We start from the raw sequence: 23,272 nt of genomic DNA on the forward strand, positions 1-23,272 counted from the left end.
ATCCATGCTGTTCGCTTACAAACCCTATTACAAGTAGAGAAACTGAAAGCGAACAGCATGGATCCTGATCAGACTGCGCGGATGCGCAGGCTGGTCTGGATCCATGCTGGTCGCAAACCCATTATGTTGGTTTTGTCATGACACGGCTCATTAATGTGTCCTAGAGTTAAAGTATTATTATTCATCATATAAATGGTCATTCTAAATCATTTAGTCATTTATCAACATTTTTAAGAAAATCTAAATGATAATTTTCTATTATTATTTTTTATCAGTATTTGAAATACTAATGGAAAATGTGCCCATTGTAGACATTTACTCTTTAAGCTATTTGTTATAAAAAGAAAGATAACAACAACAACAACAACAACAACAAGACCAAGGACAACAAAAACAACAAGAAACTTTTGAAGGCATCACTTCGCCCATATTATCACATCTGTAGACATTATACAGCCTGGCAAGGCTATAAACCCCTGGTATAGTTGTTACCCTTTTTATGGTAAGTTCATAAAATAGTCAATACAGGTTTTAAATTCAAAACTTATAAGGAAAAAGGATAATTATACAAATTTTTAAGCCCAATGACGCATTTTTTCTTAACAAAGGTCAACGAATATGTATAAAGTATACGCAAAAGTCATCTAAATATGCAATTCACATCTTTGGCTCAAATTTGGTATTTGAAAATATTGACAATTGCTACACAGTGTTTTTATAAATTAAAGAGTTTTGTCGGTAAAGGGAAGCTACACAATAAAACAACTAACGATTTCTCGGTTAAGAGTTACTTCCCTGATGTAACTTCCAAGGCTGGCGTTTTGCAATCGTGAGAACTCGTGTAGTTAAAGTGTGAAGTTGCGGCATGGCGTCGGACTAGTAATCTAATGATCGCTAGTCGTTGTTTCGTTCAGCAAGAAACTCAGTACTGGTTATGTCCAGGAACGGATTCGAAAGTGTGTCTAGACACAATCAAACTAAAACAAATTCTGTATAAACCAAAATGTGTCCACCGTGTTTCTTTTTAGAAATTTCTTACCGAGCAATGCTGATTGAAAAGTTCAAGATTATAGATAGAAAATTCCAAGGTTAATTGCAAATAAACTATGGAACGGCATACTAAGATAGAAAGTGACGTGCTACCAGTTGTATAGAAAGTTAGGTCCTTCCAGATGGATAGACAGTGAAGACTTTTGTGCTATCAGATTTTACAAAATGTGTTCGGGAAATCACATACAGACTTTAGATACATTCTAAGTATTCTGGGTGGCTAGAAAGTGACTGCGGAAACATTAAACTTTAAGCATCGCTATGTTGTTAGGAAGCAGTTATGAAGTCGAGTGACAAGAAATCAAGTAACAAGAATTTGGAAATCTGTATCCGGATAAAATTTTCCCTCGATACAGATTACCTACAGATAGCAAGCCATTTTTTATTAAGAACATGTATAATGCAAGATTTGAAAAAAAAAATGGTCTCCTTGATTCCAAGGTTTTACATAGCACACCTGGCTTACTTGCACAGTTAAACGCTAAATACAGCACTGTCATCTTAATAACTGATTTGAAGTAAATAAAAAGTCTGCTTACATACAGTAAAACAATATGCAAAATATAAATATCGCGTTGTTTTATTATCACATTTTGCAAGGCCAGGGGGAGGAAATAAGAGACATGTCTATAGAACTGTTATACTAGTTACCTCCCTTTAATAATTTTGCTTTTCAAACTATAGGTGAATTTAAAAAAAAAGAACAACAAGAAGCCCCGCCCATTTCATTGGTATAAAGGTCGCGTCATTTTATTGTCATATTTTGCAAGGCCAATGAAAGGAAATGAGAAATGTCTATAGAACTGTTATACTTATTACCTCCCTTCTATATGTTTTTTAATGTTTTTATTCGATAAGAGGCAAGCATACCATATGTGAATTAATATAAAAACAAAATTAAGTCCCAATCATTTCGATGGGTCATACCATGATATGTATTATAAGCGTATATTCAAGTGATATATAATATCTGGGACTTAATATTTTGTCCCTGATAATACATCATAATATAGTTAGGAAATAGATATCAATTCTGAGTGCATTGTTGTAGAATAAGTAATAGTTACCGTACGAGGAATAGGTCTGCATAGTATTTACAGACCCGGGTGGCGATTTGAAGACCGAGAGAGCGTAGCGATCGAGGTTTTTTAAAGGCCACCGGGTCTGTAAATACTATGCAGACCTATTCCGAGTGCAGTAACTATCTTACCTACATGCTCTTTTGTTTTTCTATCCATACATCAGTTTTTAGCTTATTATTTATTAACATTACTCACAAGAAACATAATTATTATTTATGTACTTTATCATGTTTAAAAAAGCATTCCAAAGCCAAGCAAAGATACTATCCGCTACGCTCTTGTAATTCATTCGTTCACAAATCAGGTGTTATTTGAATATTCTCGTGATTTTCGTGGGGTTTCATTATGTAATTAGGTCAGGTAATGTACTTGTTGCATTGAGTTGTGAGAAAATGAAAACAGAACTTGTCGAGTAGGGAAAGGTAAGATCATTTTTTTTGATATATGAATACATAACATATTAATGATATAAACAAATACTGAGGAAGATAAAAATGTTTTCTAATCATAAAAACGGAACACTTTATCTTTATATATAATAAATTTCATACTAAATAAATGTTCAGGCTATTTCTTATATAATTAAAATATACGATTTTTTCAAAGGAAAGTAAAAGACGGGGTTCTATGAATAAATATTAGTAATACATGTAGTTACACCGTTATTTACGTTGGGTTTCGTTGTTGTTTTTTATGATGGCTGATTTTAAAGGTTCTTAGAATTTCACCCATGTTTGGAAGAATTTTCTTTCCGCGTATTCTTAATTAGCATCATCCGTTATAAGACCGCATGTAACCACGCGGTCTAGAATGGAAGCGCAAGTCGTAATCTTGGTACTGGTATACAAAATCCAAATTGTAATGTAAAAATAACTGGGAAAAAATGAGAAAAACGGTCTTATACTTAAGATGAACTATACTCTCACTGAAAGTAATATTTTGGGAAAGATGCAGAAATTGACTTTGATTCGATATGCACCAATAATATAATCGTCGTATGTATCCCATAATGCAGAATTGTTAAAATAATGCAGGATTGTGTAAATTCAGACATAGCTGTGGAAATAAATACCGAAAATTAGTATCTTATGAAGCTATATAGTTCGGCAAATGTGTTAGGTATACCGAAAAGCAAACTTTAAAGAAAGGCTTAATGTGCGTTTTTATACTCATTAATATCGGCGAAACACAAAACTTCAACGCCAGAACAGTAGCCAGTTCGTTTTTCTCACAAATAATCTGGAATATAAGTTATGAGGGTCCTTACAGCCGTATGCGCTAATTTATTTCGATTTATCTTTAAAATATATATCGACCCTTTTTCCTATTCAAAGTGGTCATTATCCCCCCCTCCCCCATAATTCAGCGTTCTTTCACGATGAATATTGTGTACTGTAATGCACGAGTTTCTCGACTTCACATATTTTCTATTGTATAGAGAACAATAGAACAATAACCGGTCGGTATCTATTTGCAGACCTGTTAACCGGTCGGTAAGTGATTTACTAGACCGCTTTTAACAAAGGAGCCGGTAGGTAATGCACGGTTTGAGTTCAAATGCGTAGTAATATAATCACGAAGGCCGATAGGCCTGAGTGATTAATTACAACGCATTTGAACGAAAAACGTGCATTATTATACATTATTATATGATCTAAATATAGCTGCAATCTCATTGGTCCAAACAGTAGTCAACAGAACTTTTTATAAAATCATATTTACTGGGTGTAGTATCATATTCACTGGCTGAATTGGATTTTCCCAGTCAAAAAATAGATTGAGACTCATATTCAATGATCATACACCGTAGACTGTTAAATACGCGTGTTACTTAAAAAATAATTGTTGCTTTTTGTTCTTTATGGCATATTTCTCGATTAAAATATCAATACATTACCATTTTACTTAAAGGCTACACCGCAATGATGAGTATAAACTTGAATTACTTTTGTATGCGCAGCATTTGCGAAGTCGTTGCACGCCTAACACGTGCGTCTTTTTTCCCGCGCTTCAACGAGGCAAAATTTGTATGATGTGATATTCACCGGCAGAAAGTCATATTGACCTCGGCTATCGCCTCGGTCAATATGTCATCTGCCGGTGAATATCACATCATATTCAATGGCTCACTAGTCAATAATTGTATAATAATGCACAAAGGAATTATATCTATTTCCATTCTAACACGTCAAGAAAAAGTATAATTATTATTATAAAGTTGGACTTTATGTTTGGTGGATAAATCTGTTTTCGCCTAAGAGTTTCCAATAGAAACGTTCTTTAAAGGCTGTTCCAGTGGATTGAAAAAAACTGTCGTTAAATCTACTGTGTGTAGAAACATTTTGAGAATAACGAATTTTGAAAACGTTGATAAAACTTTGTTTGCTCATATTATTTCACTCCATAAGTTTTCAAGCGAAATACAAATTATTAAAAGTGAAATAAATGTTAAACCTAACTCGTCTGCGATATTAAAATAACGTACTTGATTTGATTGTTTTGCACGTGCTGTTTGGCGCAACATTGTGACGTCACGTAAACAACACTTTAAACGTCTGTACAGCGTTAACGACTAAAATTAAAGATATTGGTGTTCGATTTCATTTTCTTAGTTAGACCATTTTCTATCATTCTAGGTAGTTTTCACAACAAAATTCGACAAAAATTGTTTTTATTTATCAGATTTTTAAACAAAATGGCGGCCTCAATGTGAAAATATACAGGGAGATAATAAGAACGGCGAGTTTTGTTTGTTTGTTTGTTTTGGGTTTTACGTCACATCGACACATTATAGGTCATATCGCGACGTTCCAGCTTTCCTGGTGGAGGAAGACCTCAGGTGCCCTTCCGTGCATTATTTCAGGCACGAACGGGCACCTGAGTAGAACCACCGACGTTCCGTAAGCTAGCTGGATAGCTTCCTCACATGAAAGAATCCAAAGTCCCTGTCGGGATTCGAACCCACAGCGGTGAGGGGCAAGTGGTTTGAAGTCAACGACCTTAACCACTCGGCCACGGACGCCCCCAAGAACGGCGAGTGCATTGTTGTAGAATAATGCATGCTTCCGACCTTCTTTGTCTATATAGGAAAATTTCCGATAGTGTTAGAATGATATATAGAATATAATAATATATAAGACTTTAGTAATAATATAATCTTGTAGCTTTCTTCGAGTTATTCGCCAAACGAGGTTCGTTTAAGTACACCTCGTTAACAAATTGTTTTAACAAGTTCTGCGACTACCTCCTCTAGCATCTGCTAGATAAAAACAATGTCGGCACAAATTCAGTCATCGTTAACAAAATACAATCACAGTAATTCAATGAAAATGAAACTGTTCATTATTGCATAAAAAGTAAAGTGTCAACTTTGCTCTCAATATATACTTTCTCAAAATGCAAACGTGTCATGTTGTATTTAAGTTAAGCTAATATATGCAGCAAAACTGGAACAAACGACAGCACGAGCACACCAAGTACTATTTTATTGAAGAATAAATAATTTGCATTAATTTAATATTGACACGTAAACAGAGGCGATAACTGTAGCAAACTGTCCTTATTTTCGACTAGTGTACATAACCAAAAGCTTACATAAGAAGTTATCTTTGTAAACCAATTGCATACAAAGTTCCCCTGTCGATTGGGCACAGAAATATTCTTGACTTCTTATCAACCCAATTCAGTGATATCACACTTACAATATATTGTTCATGAGTATTGACCCATGGGCGATTTAGTACATGCAAGCCTGTGTCATATAAAAGGAGATACAACCAAGGGTTGTGAGGGTTAGAGAAATCAGCTTCTCAAACATAAAGTTATACGAATACAAGAATGATGCGACTAACTTTCACAGTATACGTTACATTTGTGACAATTTGCATCGTGAGGTCATCGAGAATTCACGAGACAACCGATAATGAACTTAATGAAAAAGTGAGGAATATAATTGAAAATATTCTTCAAGAAAAGCAAATAACAAATGGAGGAGAAAAAAGTGGCAGAAATGTGGACATGAAAGTTGAATATCTTGAAAATAAATTCAAAGAAATGGAATCTAAGCTCGCGGAGCAAGAAAAAACTATCGCCAGTCTGAAGAATGTGATAAAAAAGATGGAGCAAGAAAAGGACAAAGATATCATAATAAAAGACTCAAATGGAAGCAAACGTAATAGCAGTAACATTGTTGTCGAAGAAGAAGACACACGAGACGTAGACGTTAGTCAACTTATTGCACCGGAAAGAAGAGCGAAGAGGGCAACAACAAATATTGCTTTTTCAGCTTACTTGACCCATACGAATTCTCATACAGTTATTGGACAACCAATAAAATTTGACCACGTGCTTATCAATGATGGACAAGGCTATAACAATTATACGGGCTCGTTCACCGCGCCTGTTGCCGGTGTTTATTTATTCACGTTCTCAATCGACTCCGGAAAGACGACATTTGTTAAACTTGTTGTTAATGGCGTGAACCAAGTCGATGTTATTGCAAACCCTCACACAAACGTTGCTGACAAACGTCTCTCGCATTCGATGGGCGGAAATACCGCCATCGTGCGTGTGGCCCAAGGTGATGCGGTATTGGTGGAAACATATGAAACTGCAGACGGTCAGGTCTCATCTAGTGATACGTTCAGGCTCTGTACGTTTTCTGGCGTACTCCTCTACTAACTTTGACTTCTTGGGGGTAGAAAAGTTTATCATGTTCATTTTGAGGCGGAGATAAAACAATAGAAAATACTATTTTGAAAGTTAGCCTTTTTACAATCGATTGACAGATCAAATAGTATGAATATCATTTGTATTTTAATGGATTCCTTACATTAAAGATGATTAAACAAGATAATATAAATCAATAAACTTGTTATACTTGTTTTGTTTTGGCATTTAACGCACATTTAAAAATAATGCGAAGACATTGTATGTTTAACGAGTTAACATTGATATGAAGTTGCTCCTTTTGTCTTATTAGATAAACCATGATTGTAATTTTATAATTATATACATATGTCTCCGCAAGACCTTTTGTATGGAAGTCATTCCGAATGTATAATAATTATTTTACAATCCATGTTTAAAATCATTCTGACCAGTATTAAAAATGGTAATTTACCTTCAAGAGGGCCTACAGTCAATAGCATACAAATGAATTTTGATTGCATTTGATACGTAACATTTCCTAATAAATATAGGATGATATAATCATAAGTTAGAGAACTGTCATAAGTCAGCGTTTAGACTGACATGTATATATGAGTAAACATTTCAAAATTTCAAAGGATTCAAGGGAAGACTATCTGACGTGAAAATGTTATATAAGTGATCTCCCTTTAATAAATGTTCTAGGCAGATAAATACATTAACATATATTTTTAAATAAAAATAATAAAAGGGGCGATTCCCAGGATTAAGTGCAACATCTCTCTTTGACGCCCTGAGCCCCGGATCAAGCGGTATTCAGTCTTTAAAGGGAGACACAGGCAAACTTTTCATCTCTTAGTTTTGGATTTTTCATTCATTATTCTATTATTGCCCCCAAAGTGAATACATTAGACAGTCAAAAGAACAAAACTTTTCTCTGTATAAAAAATAAAATGGTGGTTTCCTAACTTGACCCGCGTGGGTCAGGTTAGAGCACTAGGATTTCACAAAAGTTGTCACGGTGAACTCTGGAAACGTTAAAGAACATGTCAAATGAATGACTTAGACTTGTTTCAATCCTACAATATCCACAATATCTTTTATTGTAACTTCAAGGGTTTATTCAAGTGACATGACTTGTTTTAAAACTATTCGGTGATTTTATTGGCGTCTAAATTTTGTTCAATAAAATATATATATTTATGCTTCAAACCCAAAATATGTAGAATTTAAACAGAAATTCATGGTGGAACTTTAAGAAATGTCATTTTAGCGTGATTTGAGTACATAAGATCATTTTGATAGTTTTGTCATTATTTTGCCTGAATATCACTAACATGCTTAAATACAAGAATGATTCACAATGAAGAAGCAACAAGACACAGCCATATCTTATTAAGTGGTTACATTTTTAACCCTGAAGGCTCCGTTATGGAGCTCTCCATTTTTGGACTTTTGATGAATCAACTTTGAGGGTGAAATACCCTCTAAGTTGATTCATCAAAAGTCCAAGAACATGTTTGATATTGCCTTTAGTGTTTAAGATTTGTAAATTTGAAAATATCACACAACAACTGAACGTTAAAGCATACAATTAAAATAGTTTATTCAAATGATGTACAATAAGTAAATAATTCCAGTGAAAAAAAGTATCCGTATGAAATTTTATTGTGAAGACATTAAAATATCTATTACTGAGAGAAACAAGCGTATTGCCATTATAACTACAGAAATGATATCAAACAGACAATAAATCAGAAGTAAGTAATAATACTCTGATATGTAGTTCATCAAATAAACACTTTTATTGAAAGAAATAAAAACAACAACAAAAGTACATTATTTTTTAAAACCTTAAAAATTCAATATTTTTTTGCAAATTGTAAAGTTTTTTCTAGTGATGAATTTCAGGGTATAACAACGTCCCACAGAATGTACTAAGACGGTATTTATCACTAGACGCCACCTCCCCACTGACGTCATAAACTTCGACAAGGACTGATTGGCCAACTCCAACATGTATTATCGCAGAATTACCACTCATGTTCTCTCTATCCTGTGTATTAACATGAGGGTTTGTGACGGCATCCACGACATTCCTACCATCAACGTTCAGACGGACAAACGTATGAACACGAGAGTCGAATTGAAACATGAATAGGTAAGTTCCGGATATAGGTGCAGTAAATGCGCCAGTGTATGAATTGTAGCCGGCACCGTCATTCAGATGAACTCTGTCGTACTTGATAGCTTGTCCTGGAGACATATGCGAATTTGTGCTCGAAAGATAGGCTGAAAACGCTATATTTGGTATTGTAGCTGCTTGAGTCGGTACAATTTGTCTTTTTCTCCTCATTGTATTGTGGTAGTTCACAAAATCTTCATTCTTGATGTCCTTGCATTTCTGGTATAGAAATTCAATAGGATTAATTAGAGAATCGTTACGAGCTTTATTGTCGTCAGTTAATTTCTCAAGTAAACCATTCGTTTGGTTATTCAAAAAGCAGATAATCAGATCCATGTCGGCATTTTCCTGCTCTAGAAATTCAATCCTTTCCTCCATCCGAGTATTTAGTTCTTTTAGCGCCTTAATTTCCTTCAATATTGTCTCAGTTCTTTCACTTTCCTTACTCCTTTCTTCTTTGAGAATGTCGGTTACCTTCTTTGTTATCAATGCTTCAATCTCACTTATGTCTGATTTAACGGAGGCACCAAGAGACATTGTTATTACACAAAGCACAGCGAGGCTTTTGACTAACATTCTTTTAATTATTAATATGAGAAATTAAAATGATAAAACAAGTACCGTCAATAGATGTACGATAGGTACACAACTTCAGTCTTTAATGTGTCTAAATAGGTACATGTGTGTATTTATAACATCACAGTTAAGACATGTGATATTGTACTTGTGATAAAATCATAACACAAGGTACATTTAAATTGGAACACACGTTGGTACACATTTACGTATATATTTAAAGATTAGCCATTCCTTAAAGTGTGTTTTGAACTGACAAAAAGTTTAAATGTACAAACTAAAATAAAGCCATTTTATTAAAATAAACTGTTATAAAACTGTCCTATTTTAACCTGGGATAAATAAACACGCAAACTTCGGTAGCTAATTTTGTCATGTGACAACGTATAAAGTTCTCGTCTAGTTACCAAAATATGTCCTAGTTCATCTATCAATAATGCTGATAATAAGGTCACAACAGTTTACATCCACGAGTTTGAAACTCAACGTTGTTCTATATAGTGTATTAAATAAGATTCATGAAGTATTATTAAAAGTTAAGTGTATCTACGTATGCAGTATAAAAAGAAATTACAGTTGACCACTACTAATAAATATTTTGACCTTAGAGAATACAGCTACTTAAAGCTACGGATTTAACAATGATTCGAATAATGTTATCATTTTATGTTGCATTGTTAACGAGTTGCATCGTGTCATCATCAGTAATTCATGAAACAAATTATGATTCGGAACTAAATGAAAAAGTAAGGACTATTGTTGAAAATTTTCTTCAGGAAAAATTAAATGTTAAGGGAGAAATAAGTAACGGACACGTAGAAAAGAAAATTGAACACCTTGAAAATAAACTTAAGCAAATGGAAATAAAGATAGCAGAACAAGACAAAACTATAGCCGATCTGAAAAGTGTTATAACCAATATGGAACCAGCAAACGATAAAATAATTGAAACGTTTTTAAACAGCTCAAATGAAAACAAACATAATAGTAGTAAAATTGATGAAGCCGAAGATATGGACGTTGGTAAATTGATTGCCCCTGGACGAAGAGTAAAACGGGCAGTTGGAAATATTGCTTTTTCAGCTTACCTGACCCAAACGAATTCTCATACAATTGTTGGACAACCAATTAAATTTGATCAAGTGCTGCTAAATGATGGACAAGGGTATAATAAATATACGGGGGCCTTCACTGCACCTTTGTCCGGTGTTTACTTATTCACATATGCGATTGACACTAGAAAATTGACATTTGTTCGACTGGTTATAAATGGTGTAAATCAAGTCGATGCCGTCGCAAATGTTCACACGAATGCTGAGAGTCGTCATTCACAATCAATGGGTGGCAATACCGCCATTGTGCATGTTGGACACGGTCAATCGGTGCTAGTGGAAACATACGAAATACCAGACGCCGAGACTGCATCGAGTAATACTTTTAGACTTTGCACGTTTTCTGGTGTACTATTGTACTGAATGTGACTTCTTGAAAGTAAATGATTTTATTTACATGTGTGTTAATAGGTCTGTAAAATTAATTTAGATATTTTACAAATGATTGTCTAATTGATGCATGTATTATGTTCATTTGATATTTTGTCTTACATTTTACAAATAACCAAGATGATATATGTAACATTATATGTTTATACTTTTACAGACTGATTTATAATATATTCATCAAATGGTTATGTGATTAAATTCTGCTTAAAAGAGTTGTTTATATTTATTTTGTCTTAAATCCAAGAACCGATGTGAAATGCCATAGGTAAAGTAATTATTTTAGCAATTCACTGGCTTGCAATGACAAATTTAAGTCTTGTTTATTGAAAGCCAGCTCATAATTATCTTATTATTTCTTCTGATGTAATGATGTGTATTTGTTATACCTAATTTTTGTCTGCAATGATAACTTCATTTTATATAATGGCTCTTTAATAAACCCATTCTTCAGGAATTGGAAGCCGCTGGTAAAACGTTATTGATAAACCATGGAAGGCAGAAATGATTTACATAGGACATGAGACATAAATGCCTTGAATTTGCATGATCTGTTAAGGCCTTATTGGATCAAGTTCAATGTCGGTCACATTTCGTCAGTATGAAATTCAAAAATAATATCAATACCTTTACCGTTTTGAAATAGTTTGTAGTAACTTAAAGTACTTTTTGTGTAGAAATATCTATAAAAACGGAAGCATTATTAAAAGAAATTACATGAAAATTGCAGACTCGGTTTGATTGAGTCTGATCTTGAGGGATAATGGAAAATATCAACATCCCTCACGTCCCCTAGTACCGGCAATCGGTATTCATTTGAAGCTTGGGTCAAAGATTCAATTTTGATGTCAGCATATGTGAAAAGTCAACACTTTGTCGTATATATGCTCAGCGGGACACAAAGCAAAAACACGATAATACGTTAAAATCGCCAATCTGCCGTATCTTTGTGTTTTCTTCTTTCGCTTTGCGAGGCGCCAGAAGAAAAGACGAAATTTACAACATTATCATGAAGCGATAAAGTGTTCACTTTGTCGTGTTTTTGTGTTTTCGTCTGGCGCCCCACGGAGCGAAAATACGACATGACACCAACCCCCTCCCCCCCCCCAAAAAAAAAAACACCCCCAAAAAACAACAAGGTTTTCAAGATTTGCAACAGGGAACGGTACTATTGATTAATATTCGAGAATTTGGTACAAACACATGTCACTATAGACAACAGACATAAAGTTGGAGAAGACCAACAAAAATAATTACGTGACCGCAATGATTATCATGCATTTTCTGGGCAATCACGTAGTGGTAAAATTAATTAAGAAATCCTTTAATTTGATAGTCAAAACAAATCGAATTGAAAGCACCATTGAAAGAGGTGAAACGGCAAGTATAAATATATTTAAATTGCTTCTGTAATTGGAAATCTCTCCCATATGAGTCGTTCATATTGTATATTTCTGGCTATTTTACTTTGATGTATCATATCCAATTCTCAAAGCATCAATTTCGCATCCTATTATATGTATTATATTAAATGTTTATGAATACCCCTTGCTTAGTTTTCCTCGTTGATATCCGTATCCAACTATCTGTGAACATTTTTTTAATTTGTTTTGTTCCTCAGTGCTGTTGCAACATGCTTTTTTATTTTGTTGTGTTATAATTATGTCCAAAACTGTATATTTTACAAGATTAATAAATTGTACAGAATACATAAATGTAGGCAATTATCGAGGAGAATTTTACTTCACAGTCAGCAATACATTAAATTAAACAAATTTGGGGTAGTCTCGAAAAAAACACGGCTATTAAAAGATGCTTAATGAAGAAGAACTTCACTTGTGTATGTCTTCCTTTCTCAACATCACAGTAAAGTTTATTTCAATCGAAATCACCTTAGATCTATCTAAAAATAGTTACATCCAGAAAATAAATCGGCTACCTTTTTACTTTCTTGTTTTGTTCGTTGGTAGTAATAATACTTTCAAACATTTGGTGATCTTTTATGAATCGAACAAACTATAGAAGTGTCATTATGGAAAAGTCATTTTGACCAGAGCAGAGTAGTGTTGAAACACACTATTAATGTGTATTGCTTTGTTTCATGAGTCGAAAAAAATGATATTCAAAAACCTTGTTCTCAAAAGAGTTATTAATATGTTTGAAATAATTTAGCAAGTTTCAATTTCATTTTCAGTTCAATACTTACACAACTTTCGGTCCTTAACTAATATGAAAAGGCATGCAGGGAAACTATGATTACTTTTTGCCATTTTTGTACAGTTATTTAAAAACGAACCATATATTTCATTAAAGTTAATCAATCGATATATTTTAGTGTTATTTGTTATATCCATTAGAAACAAGTTTTATTCAACGTCATTATTGAATCGGTTGTTTTTCCTTATAACGAATATATATGTGTATCGTATTTCTCTGAAATTACCGTAATTTCATAGCTATTCATTACGTAATGTAATGATTTATTGTTCTCACATTTTTCTTGTACTGCAAGTCTGAATTTAGTTCATTGTTTATTCTACCTGAAATGTTGGTTACCTTGCTTTTACTCATGTTAAACTATAAATGAGTAATTTTGAAAGATCAAGTGCTTAAACGTTGTTTAACCAGCCTATTGAAAAGTAGCTGTAATATTATAGTAATTTGTAGCTATTTTCTGCAAACGTAGACATTTGCTTTCAAATCTTTGGTCTGGCGTTAACCAACTTTATTGATAACAAATTTTTGGTATATATTAGAAGCAATGTATTGACAATAACAACATCAATTACTGGCGTCAATGTAGAATCAGCATGATTTAACAGTGACTAGGACATTAAAATGATAGATGACCACGTTATGTATGAGCTATAGAAAAATAAAATACTTTTATATTAATAAAAATACATTTGGAAATACATTAAACAGCATGGGACTCTCTGTTGATATTGATTTCTTGATTGCCAGGGACTCTCAAATTAGTGCCTTATTGTCCTTGTTTTAAATGCAAAAAATGACGATTGATTATCTTATTTTCCATCAATGCCTTTTTAAACATTATATGAAAATCTACGTTGCCAGTAATCACAGAAATAGTTTTAATATCATTAATCCCCTTTTTTAATGTTTTCTGCGTGTTGTTCGTAATGTGTGTGTTGTCCTCGAAAATAGCATTATAAAATGCTGTTATAGCAATCTATTGTGACCGGGGCGTCCGTGGCCGAGTGGTTAATGTCGTTGACTTCAAACTACTTGCCCCTCAACGCTGTGGGTTCGAATCCTGACAGGGACTTTTGATTCTTTTATGTGAGGAAGCTATCCAGCTAGCTTACGGAACGTCAGTGGTTCTTCACAGGTGCCCGTTCGTGCGTGAAATAATTCACGGAAGGGTACCTGAGGTCTTCCTCCACCGGTAAAGCTTGGATGTCACCATATGACCAATACTGTGTCGGTGTGACGTAAAACCCAATCAAACAAACAATCTATTACCACCATTTATTTATCATTTGCAGTGTATGTGACGCTTTTGAAAACCACGTAACTTCATTTAGTTTTCTATGAACAACAGCAATGAAAGCAAAACAATCTAATTATTGTCCAACAAACATTGACCTGGTACTCTTGCATTTGACCCTGTAGTCGGTTTATTTCGTAAATGTTATTACGATCTACTTGTAAATCGATATAAATGTAATTATCCAATTGTTAAAATGGTGTTAATTAAAAATCCCTCTCAGCGCATTTTGTAAAGGGGTTTCGCTTGAACAATGTAGAAGATTTTATCCCGTTTCATTGATTTATTTTTAATTTTATTTTTAAACAATGCCATTCTCTTACAACTATTGCAAACCGTTTTTGTTGTGTGTTCAATCTGTGTAGCATTTTTATGCCCCCGGACATATAGTAATTGAACCGTCCGTCCGTCCGTCTGTCTGTCCGTCCGTTCGTCTGTCCGTACGAGGTAAACCTAGAACGGCAAGTTGGATTTTTCTTAAAGTCTACCTGTACCAATGGCTTCTTAGTTTACACACTAACTTATCAATACAAAGTACATGATCTGGGCAAGTAACATAACTCTGGCTTTCATTTTTACCAAGTTATTGCCCTTTTCAGCACTTAGAAAATGAATAATGGTTAACCTAAAACGGCAAGTTGGAAATATCTTAAGTTCTATCTGAACTAATGGCTTTATAATTTCCACACTTACTTATCAATACAAAGTACATGATATTGCCAAGTTATATAACTGTGTCATCCATATTTCCCAGTTATTTCCCTTTTTTCACTTTGAAAATAGGGCCTTGTCTGGTTAACCTATTTCGGCAAGTTGGATTTATCTTAAATTTCTCATAATTGCTTAATTTCTTTAATGATATCTTTCATATTTAGTAGGTGGATACCTTTGATGGTTCTCTAATTTTTTGTGGAGTAAGCGTTCTCTAGGGTCAAGGTCACTGGTTAAAAAAATAAATATAAACATTTTTGCTCATACAGCCTTTATTTTTTAGTTGATGTTTAATTTCATTAGGGCTTTAAGAAATGTCCATCATAGAGTCTCCCTTGGTCGGTCAGAAGTAATCAAAAGAGGAAAGTGTAGTGTCTAACTGTAAAAGGGTTGAACACTAAGCATGCAGTATGTCTTAAAATAGTAGGGTCATAAGACACTTTAGTACTTTGAGGGCAATCTCTTGTTCAAATGTTGTTAATTTATCAAAATATTGGACTCTGTCATTCAAATAGCGTCATATTTGGTACGTACATGTTCTTATGGTTATCTAATAATTGAAAACAAGTTTCGTGCCAGTAGACGGGACAAGAGCGCAATTAACAACAGAATGATTGCGATTACGTTAGGTAGTATTTTCATTTTTTGTTGTTTGTAGTTGTTTTTTGTTATTGTTGTTCTAGGTTTTTGTGTTTTTATAGCTGTTTTATGAATTTACGAAAGTGAAAATAGCAAATCACTCGTTAAAATGGACATAAAATATTTTAAACATAGCTTTCTACAATGGTAAATATGACAAAAACGCACTGACAATTTGGCAACAAAAGTTTTTTTAAAAGAAAACGCTATCTATATAAGTGTTTTTATTAAGGTTGAAAATAACTTATAAAGTACAATATCTGCAGAGCAAAGCCCAATTGAAAGACAAAGAAATGGAAATAATACTCTTACATGTCGTCTATGCTGTATGTCAGGTACCAGTCCGAATTTCAAAACCTTATCAGTCAGTCAAGCTCGTCCGAAATTTATGATCTTTTATTTTGGCAGCAACTCCTTGTTTTCCTCGTGATGTGTACAATGATCGCAATATGTATCTGACATAATATTTAATTCTGTTCAAGTTAACGCTTTACTGAGTGCATGGGTCTGCAATTAAAGTCACCTTTAGCTGCTACTTATTTAATACGCTATAAAGAAAAATAATTCGCTTGTCATTACACAAATATATTTGTACGTACTTTTCCTTCAACAGAATGTAAAATGACCGAAATTACATTACAAATTGTATATTTTAGGTTTTTGATATGCCTGCTGCATTCCTTTCCAAAGACATCTGGTAAGCATTAAATACATGGTTGTATCACTTTCGGTCCCAAAACAAAGAACCGTATATTGCTCAGATTACGTGGTAAAATGAGAACCTGTTTGCTGGACTACTTTTTATCTAGCGTCACTTTTTACAGTTTTTTTTAACTTTAAGCAGAACGCTAGGTAATAATAGAAATGAAGCTGAACTTTACTATGACGATAACACAGTAGCATATGATAAAACAATCTAAAATATTTTATTCATTGTACTTCTTTATAAAACATTTACTTTAGACGCCTTGCAGTGTTACAATTGTACCGACATTGCTGACGTTGATGAATGTCTCACAGTGACAGAATGCCATGCCGGTCAGGTAAATATCTAATTGTATTATAATGTTATATTGGTCAAAGAAATGTTCTACCACAAATTCGCATAATATAATACTATTCTGATAAATATTGACACGTTTTTGAATTTAATAATGTTAAAGTAAATATTGACGAATGAGTGTCAGGTTATTGTCAAAGAGAGAAAAATGATATATAAATAGTCAGGAAGATACCTTTAGTATGACAATAAAATTCCATGCCGGGCAGATACAGGATTCAAAGTTACAAAGACATTTCAGAACTCGGGTATTCATTGACATTATTTTAATAAAAGTGTTGAAATTTCGAAACGCATAACCCAACAATGTATAAGTGACAACATATACATGTACCAAGACATTTTTATTGTTGTTGCTTTTCTTGTTTTTTGTTGTTGTTTTTTTTTTGGGGGGGGGATGGGGGGTTTGTTGTTGTTGTAATCCTGTCATTTAATAGAACAATGCAAACGTATGTATTCTTTTATCTTTATTTGATCTGATGAAACAATCTATTATTGTTACGGCAAAACAAGAACAAAAGAAGTGGATAAGCAAAGTAATATTGGTAATGTTATATACAGTACTGCTGACATTATTCTCTTTTTTTCCGTTATCAAGATTAGCTTAATAAGTTATTAAATTCAAATGATTGGCTATCATTATAATAGTCATTGATAAAAAAATTTGATAAAATAATGGTTTATAAATAATGGTAATAAAAAAATCAAAATTGCCTAAAATGTAAAAAAAGACTGTCCCACTTTTTTATAAATCGAACGTTACTGGATATTAATGTAATATTTCGCGAGTCATGTAGGTTATTGATTAATCCGCCAAATAGAATACAAAAGTATGGCAAAAAAATAAAGTTTTTTTTTTTACTTTCACATGTGCACTCACTATTAATTTTACTCTACGATGGGCATAATGTCGGCGTTCAATCAAATTTCCGGTAAAGGATTTCTCTCACATATTTGTATTAAACTTCTGTTACAATCATCATATTGCCATTCTTGAGAAAAGTACCCGAGACGCCTACAATATAAATTTAAAGCCCCATTCTTCACTCCCTTCATTGCTGCACTCGCGCCTTGATTAACTGGTGATTTGGTTGTCTGTGTTTTGTCGCTGTCTGGCTCTAGTCTACCATCTTCTAATTCTGTATTGCTATGAACTGTTGGTTGATGGTAAGTAGGGGTGGAATTTTCGTCTACGGCTTCCGTTACAGTGCCATGCTGGTGTCCGGCGCCTAACCAAAATCCGTAACCGGAAGTCGGAGTAGGCAAAGAGTTACTGATCGACGCCATCTTTGTGTCAGTATTTTTAGTTGTGTGTGGCAGCGAATGCATTTCATGTTCTTCTATCTCTGGATTAATGAAGAACCCCCTACCGGATTTTAACGCTAGCTGTGTAACACCATCTGTACTGGACTTGTCGTCTGCAAGACTGTTTACAGTAGTCAAGGCTACATTAAAACAAAGTTGTTAATTAGTTTGAATCATCATACCATCGTGAAACAGCAAATCAGAATCCCTAAAGACAGTCCAAAACGGCAAATTTGAAAATAATGAAGGTTCGGTTTGATTGAGCCTATTCATGGACAGAAATGAAAGATGCAAGTTACCGTCTACGTCCTTAGTACTGGCTTAAAATAAAAAAAGTATGGTAAAGTATTGAACTTAGAAACATCTGCAATTGTGTTCATGCGGCAGTTACCATTGTAACTTCAATGTGACAAATTCGTACCTTCCAGGAAAAGCGGCGTATGGCCACAAAGAATTTGAATTCGTGTGTCCTAAATGAGAAAACAATAGGCGGAATGAAATAAAATGAGCCGCGTCACGACAAAACCAACATAATGGGTTTGCGACCAGCATGGATCCAGACCAGCCTGCGCATCCGCGCAGTCTGATCAGGATCCATGCTGTTCGCTTACCAACTCTATTACATGTAGAGAACCTGATAGCGAACAGCATGGATCCTGATCAGACTGTGCGGATGCACAGGCTGGTCTGGATCCATGCTGGTCGCAAACCCATTATGTTGGTTTTGTCATGGCACGGCTCAAATGATATCTTAAAAGAGGATCAGATGTTTAGAAGCTTGTATGAATTTAAGAATATAAAAATACATCAGAAAAAAAAAGTTAAATATTGTAGAACTTACAATGTGGCGTTTGGTCAGTATGCTCATTTTGCCCATCCTCTAAAGCGTCCTTAATAAAGCCCAAGTCGTGAGCAAGCATTTTATGTTCAGCAATACAACATCCTGTCAAAAGTAAAATCTACCAAATTATAAATTTCAGACTTTTAAAATAATTCTATCTTGCATTTGGTGGTACATGAAAAACTTTTGCTCAACTTTTCGCTGTTGAAAATGTTCACAATTTCTCTCATATATTCCATATTCACTAAAAATACTTTCTTTTTTTCCATTATTCAGCGAATGAATAGGCTTAAACAACATTAATTCAAGGTCAATTATTGTGAAAGATTATAGCTTGGACCACCCTTAGTAGATTCGAAAGCACGACCCGTATCGCAGAAAAGTTAACATTAAGTAATTCATTTCCACAATGTCTGTATTTTAAACTACCAAAGTTTTTTATTCCAAAGTACCAACAATTGTTTTCCATTCCGACAAGCTATCTATTCTTAACTACCAATTATTGTAATTCATTTTCATAAGTTATTTTATTCTAAACTACGAATTATTGTTTTTCATTTAGACAAGTTTTTATTTAAAAAAAACCAACAAAAATACAAAAAGGGTCATTCATTTTCACTTCCTTAAAACATTTAATAACCTACCTATATATCTGTTTATTTGAGTATTCATGAATTCTTGAACCTTTTTCGCCTCCTTGGTATCATTAACAAGGGGCACTGCTTCTATACTCGCGCAATATTCCTGTAAATAAAGAAAAATAAATTAAAATAAAGATAACACATAATTATGAGTCGTCTCCCTTTTTCTTACTCAAGAACCGCGTTACCAGGGATACGAGATCAATGTCACGTGGGTAGAAGCCCTTTGCTTTGACAAAGACAAGATATGCAAATCCTTACATATCGGACTGGTGTTAAAACCTGTGTCGGAAACTTCATCTGGCAACGGAAAGCCAAGATCAGACCGGGTATCGTGATCCGAGCCGCAACGTATAACATATATTATAAATATATCACATGACATGGCTTCTATTAACCCTAAACCTGTTGAATGTGTGGTATTGATTTTTCCTGTTTTGAATCTGGAACATTCCATTCAATGTTTATTTCAATATAGAAATAAAAAAAAAACTACCAAACAGTATAGAGCTTATAAAGGCCGCGCTTTACGTACAAAATTTGCCTGGCTTTATACTCGTGGTAAACGTACCTCTGCGTCTGAACTATGCACTGGCGTGGAACTGTACATGTAGCACTTCCGGTTATAATATGTCCAGTTGGCAGGGCAATCAGTCTCTAAGAATGAAAGAAAATAAATATATACATGAAGTAGTATAACTATTTTGAAACTACACACATTTAATTTTGTGCGTAAAATGTCAAAACAAGTTCATTTTCAATACTTTCAATGTGTTTACTCATGTGATAAAACAATATGCTTAGTCATGTGATAAAACCAATGTGTTTAGTCATGTGATAAAACTAATGCGTTTAGTCATGTAATAAAACAATGAACTTGGTTATGTGACAAACCAATGCGCCTAGTCATTTTATAAAACAATGCACTTAGTCATATTATAAAACAATGTGCTTAGTTGTGTGATGAAACAATGTATTTAGTCATATTATAAAACAATGCGTTTAGTCATGTGATAAAACAATGCATTTAGTCAGGTGATAAACCAAATGCGTTTAGTCATGTCATAAACAGTGCGATTAGTAATGTGATAAAACAGTGCGTTAAGTAATGTGATAAAATATTGCGTTTAGTCAAGTGATAAAACAATACATTTAATCATGTGATGAACCAATGCACTTAGTCATGTGATAAAACAATGCGTTTAGTCATGTGATAAAACAATGTATTTAGTCATGTGATACAACAATGCACTTAGTCAACTAATAAAACAGTGCGTTTAGTAATGTGATAAAACATTGCGTTTAGTCATGTGATAGAACAATGCATTTAGTCATGTGATGAACCAATGCACTAAGTCATGTTATAAAACAATGCATTTAGTCATGCGATAAACAAATGCGTTTAGTCATGTGATAAAACAATGTATTTAGTCATGTGTTAAAACAATGTGTTTAGTCATGTTATAAAACAATCTTTTTAGTCATGTGATAAAACAATGCGTTTAGTCATGTGGTAAAACAATGATTAAAGTCATGTGGTAAAACAATGAGCGTCATCATGTAATCTCACACTCGTTGCCATATAATACAACACAAAAAGACCTTTCATTAAAAAGTTTAAAGAATTGAAAGAGCTCAAACATTTTATATTAAAGCATATTTGAAATATTCTGATATATCTAAGTTTTTTACCTTTGACAGAAGCTTGGCTGGGTACATTTTCTTGTTCTGGAAAAGTGGAATTCTCCTCTAAGGAAGGCAATAGCTGTTCTCGTGTCATGAACACTGGAATATTGTGTGAATAATTTTGTTTAGAAATGAACGATGGTGATAAGATTCACACAGAAATGTTTCAAATAGGTAAAAGTAATAGGTTATAGTAAAATTGATTAACAGAAGTAATTCTTTTCATCTCATTACAATTTGCCGGGCAAAAAAGATTGGAACCGCGGCACCCACGAGGACTACCTAAATAGACAACGTAATGTCATTTATCACTTACCTGTTAAATACAAGGTGATGCCGCCTGTTGCCAGAAGGACGAACGAGCTGACAATGATGAAATACCGTATAAAAGACCAGCCAGATTTGTTGATGTCCTCGTTGTCAGTATCGTCTCTCTGATCATCTGACGTCACGTTTTCTTCTACGTCAATAATAGATTCTTCACGCAGGGATTCTATATTATATAAATGAGTAATAAAAGAAATCCTTGACTGAAAACTTTTACTAAAAGCTGTTCATTATTATTTTAATAAAATGACTGGTTAAATTTGAGTGAAGTTGTAACATATTTAGTAAAACAGTGCACCAGAGATACATTTATATACTAGTAAACACATCAGAGATAACGTAACACTGTTACACACTCGTATAAATACGGAATTCTGTTAATTCTGTAAATTCCCTTTGAATATATTTGATAAGAAATCATTTGATGTTACAATGCAGTAGACGTGATCTTAGCACACTATTGTAAGGAACGCCGTGACTGACTTATGTGATCAAGCAAGCATTGATAAGAGAATCACGGCGTTCCATAGAAACACATTAAACATCATACTGCCCCGTTTCAACATGGTACTGTCGCGTTATAAACTTCGTAATATCGCGTTGTCACCGTGTTTTCGCAATTTTGTTCTCGAAAACTGGCAAGTTAACATAAATTTGCTATGTATTAATTTAAATGTGACAAAGGTAGCACATGCCAGGTCTTACTGAAACATATCATAAACACATACCCTTCGTGCTGTCTGCTTCAGTGTCACTTTGTTTAGACATTTCCTCGATATTCTACCTGAAATAATATTTAAGTAAGCTTTTGTTTTGCTGTGCAGTGAAAAAAGGAAAAAAATAAAATTAAAGAACGTCAACACCAACTGCTTTATATCCCTAGTGGCAAGCATTTTCATTGAGACCTCCTTCAAAATACGATTGGACAATATCCGAAAGGAGTGACCAAGGTGTCTCCTCTTATCCGATTGACAGGAATAGACACGTGACACGCGCCTGCTCAGGAAATGCGATTCAATTTTGTCGGTGGAAAATACGGGGGCAAAAAGGTGCCACATGCTCGATTAAGTTTTTTTGTTTTGTTCGTTTTTTGTTTGTTTGTTTGTTTTTTGTTTGTTTGTTTGTTTGTTTGTTTTCATTTTTATTCAAAGTTCGAAACATCAACAAAAAAGAAGAGTACTAGAGAATAGTGCACATCGAATAATCAAAGATACGAAAAAAACAAACAATTTTTTAAGTAAAATTTTGAAATGCATGGTACAAGAGAAGCTTTGTAGTATGACAACATCATTAAACTACGTAACGTTTTATTTATTGAAACGAGTAAATACGTAAAATACTTGGATTATTGATAACATTAAATGGTACTTACCGAATACAGTATACAATACCTAAAAATATTAGCACTTCTTATTATGTTGTAGCAATTGTACAAAAAAGTCACAAAGTGGCGGTTTATATATTTGTTTGAAATATATTAAGACGAAATGTAAATAATTCAATGTTACA

General features: G+C 33.7%; 5 protein-coding genes across 5 annotated transcripts; 2 read left to right on the plus strand and 3 right to left on the minus strand.

Moving 5' to 3' along the window:
* Nucleotides 1–5,878: 5,878 nt before the first annotated feature.
* On the plus strand, nt 5,879–6,974 carry LOC132753873 (uncharacterized). Its single transcript, XM_060744414.1, has one exon. It carries the CDS (start codon nt 5,970–5,972, stop codon nt 6,810–6,812), a length of 843 nt encoding a protein of 280 aa, XP_060600397.1. The 5' UTR covers nt 5,879–5,969; the 3' UTR covers nt 6,813–6,974.
* A 1,302-nt stretch (nt 6,975–8,276) lies between these two features.
* On the minus strand, nt 8,277–9,841 carry LOC132753874 (heavy metal-binding protein HIP-like). The gene has a single exon (XM_060744415.1). It carries the CDS (start codon nt 9,541–9,543, stop codon nt 8,677–8,679), a length of 867 nt encoding a protein of 288 aa, XP_060600398.1. The 5' UTR covers nt 9,544–9,841; the 3' UTR covers nt 8,277–8,676.
* Nucleotides 9,842–10,033: 192 nt separating this feature from the next.
* Nucleotides 10,034–11,021, plus strand: LOC132753875 (heavy metal-binding protein HIP-like). The gene has a single exon (XM_060744416.1). The coding sequence runs from the start codon at nt 10,185–10,187 to the stop codon at nt 11,016–11,018; it is 834 nt and encodes a 277-aa protein (XP_060600399.1). The 5' UTR covers nt 10,034–10,184; the 3' UTR covers nt 11,019–11,021.
* Nucleotides 11,022–17,368: 6,347 nt separating this feature from the next.
* On the minus strand, nt 17,369–19,318 carry LOC132753876 (uncharacterized). The gene is made up of 2 exons (XM_060744417.1): nt 19,110–19,318; nt 17,369–18,408 (listed from the first exon to the last, which is right to left on the minus strand). The coding sequence occupies exons 1-2, from the start codon at nt 19,186–19,188 to the stop codon at nt 17,885–17,887; spliced, it is 603 nt and encodes a 200-aa protein (XP_060600400.1). The 5' UTR covers nt 19,189–19,318; the 3' UTR covers nt 17,369–17,884.
* A 406-nt stretch (nt 19,319–19,724) lies between these two features.
* On the minus strand, nt 19,725–22,596 carry LOC132753870 (uncharacterized). The gene is made up of 5 exons (XM_060744411.1): nt 22,492–22,596; nt 21,753–21,929; nt 21,443–21,535; nt 20,322–20,407; nt 19,725–19,853 (listed from the first exon to the last, which is right to left on the minus strand). Exons 1-5 carry the CDS (start codon nt 22,529–22,531, stop codon nt 19,725–19,727), a joined length of 525 nt encoding a protein of 174 aa, XP_060600394.1. The 5' UTR covers nt 22,532–22,596.
* Between the last annotated feature and the right edge of the window lie 676 nt (nt 22,597–23,272).

Source organism: Ruditapes philippinarum, unplaced genomic scaffold (assembly GCF_026571515.1).
Source record: "Ruditapes philippinarum isolate M1 unplaced genomic scaffold, ASM2657151v2 ctg590_1_1_1_1, whole genome shotgun sequence".
In the NCBI taxonomy this organism is placed as follows: domain Eukaryota; kingdom Metazoa; phylum Mollusca; class Bivalvia; order Venerida; family Veneridae; genus Ruditapes; species Ruditapes philippinarum.

Bases quoted from the DNA above. Each gene is read 5' to 3' on its own strand.
- LOC132753875 (XM_060744416.1), top strand. From the start codon at position 10,185: ATGATTCGAATAATGTTATCATTTTATGTTGCATTGTTAACGAGTTGC.
- LOC132753870 (XM_060744411.1), bottom strand. From the start codon at position 22,531: ATGTCTAAACAAAGTGACACTGAAGCAGACAGCACGAAGG. The intron at 21,930-22,491 runs GTATGTGTTTAT...TATATAATATAG, and splicing joins TGAAGCAGACAGCACGAAGG to AATCCCTGCGTGAAGAATCT. The intron at 21,536-21,752 runs GTAAGTGATAAA...ACAATATTCCAG, and splicing joins CATCACCTTGTATTTAACAG to TGTTCATGACACGAGAACAG.
- LOC132753873 (XM_060744414.1), top strand. From the start codon at position 5,970: ATGATGCGACTAACTTTCACAGTATACGTTACATTTGTGACAATTTGC.
- LOC132753874 (XM_060744415.1), bottom strand. From the start codon at position 9,543: ATGTTAGTCAAAAGCCTCGCTGTGCTTTGTGTAATAACAATGTCTCTT.
- LOC132753876 (XM_060744417.1), bottom strand. From the start codon at position 19,188: ATGCTTGCTCACGACTTGGGCTTTATTAAGGACGCTTTAGAGGATGGG. The intron at 18,409-19,109 runs GTAAGTTCTACA...GTTTTAATGTAG, and splicing joins TACTGACCAAACGCCACATT to CCTTGACTACTGTAAACAGT.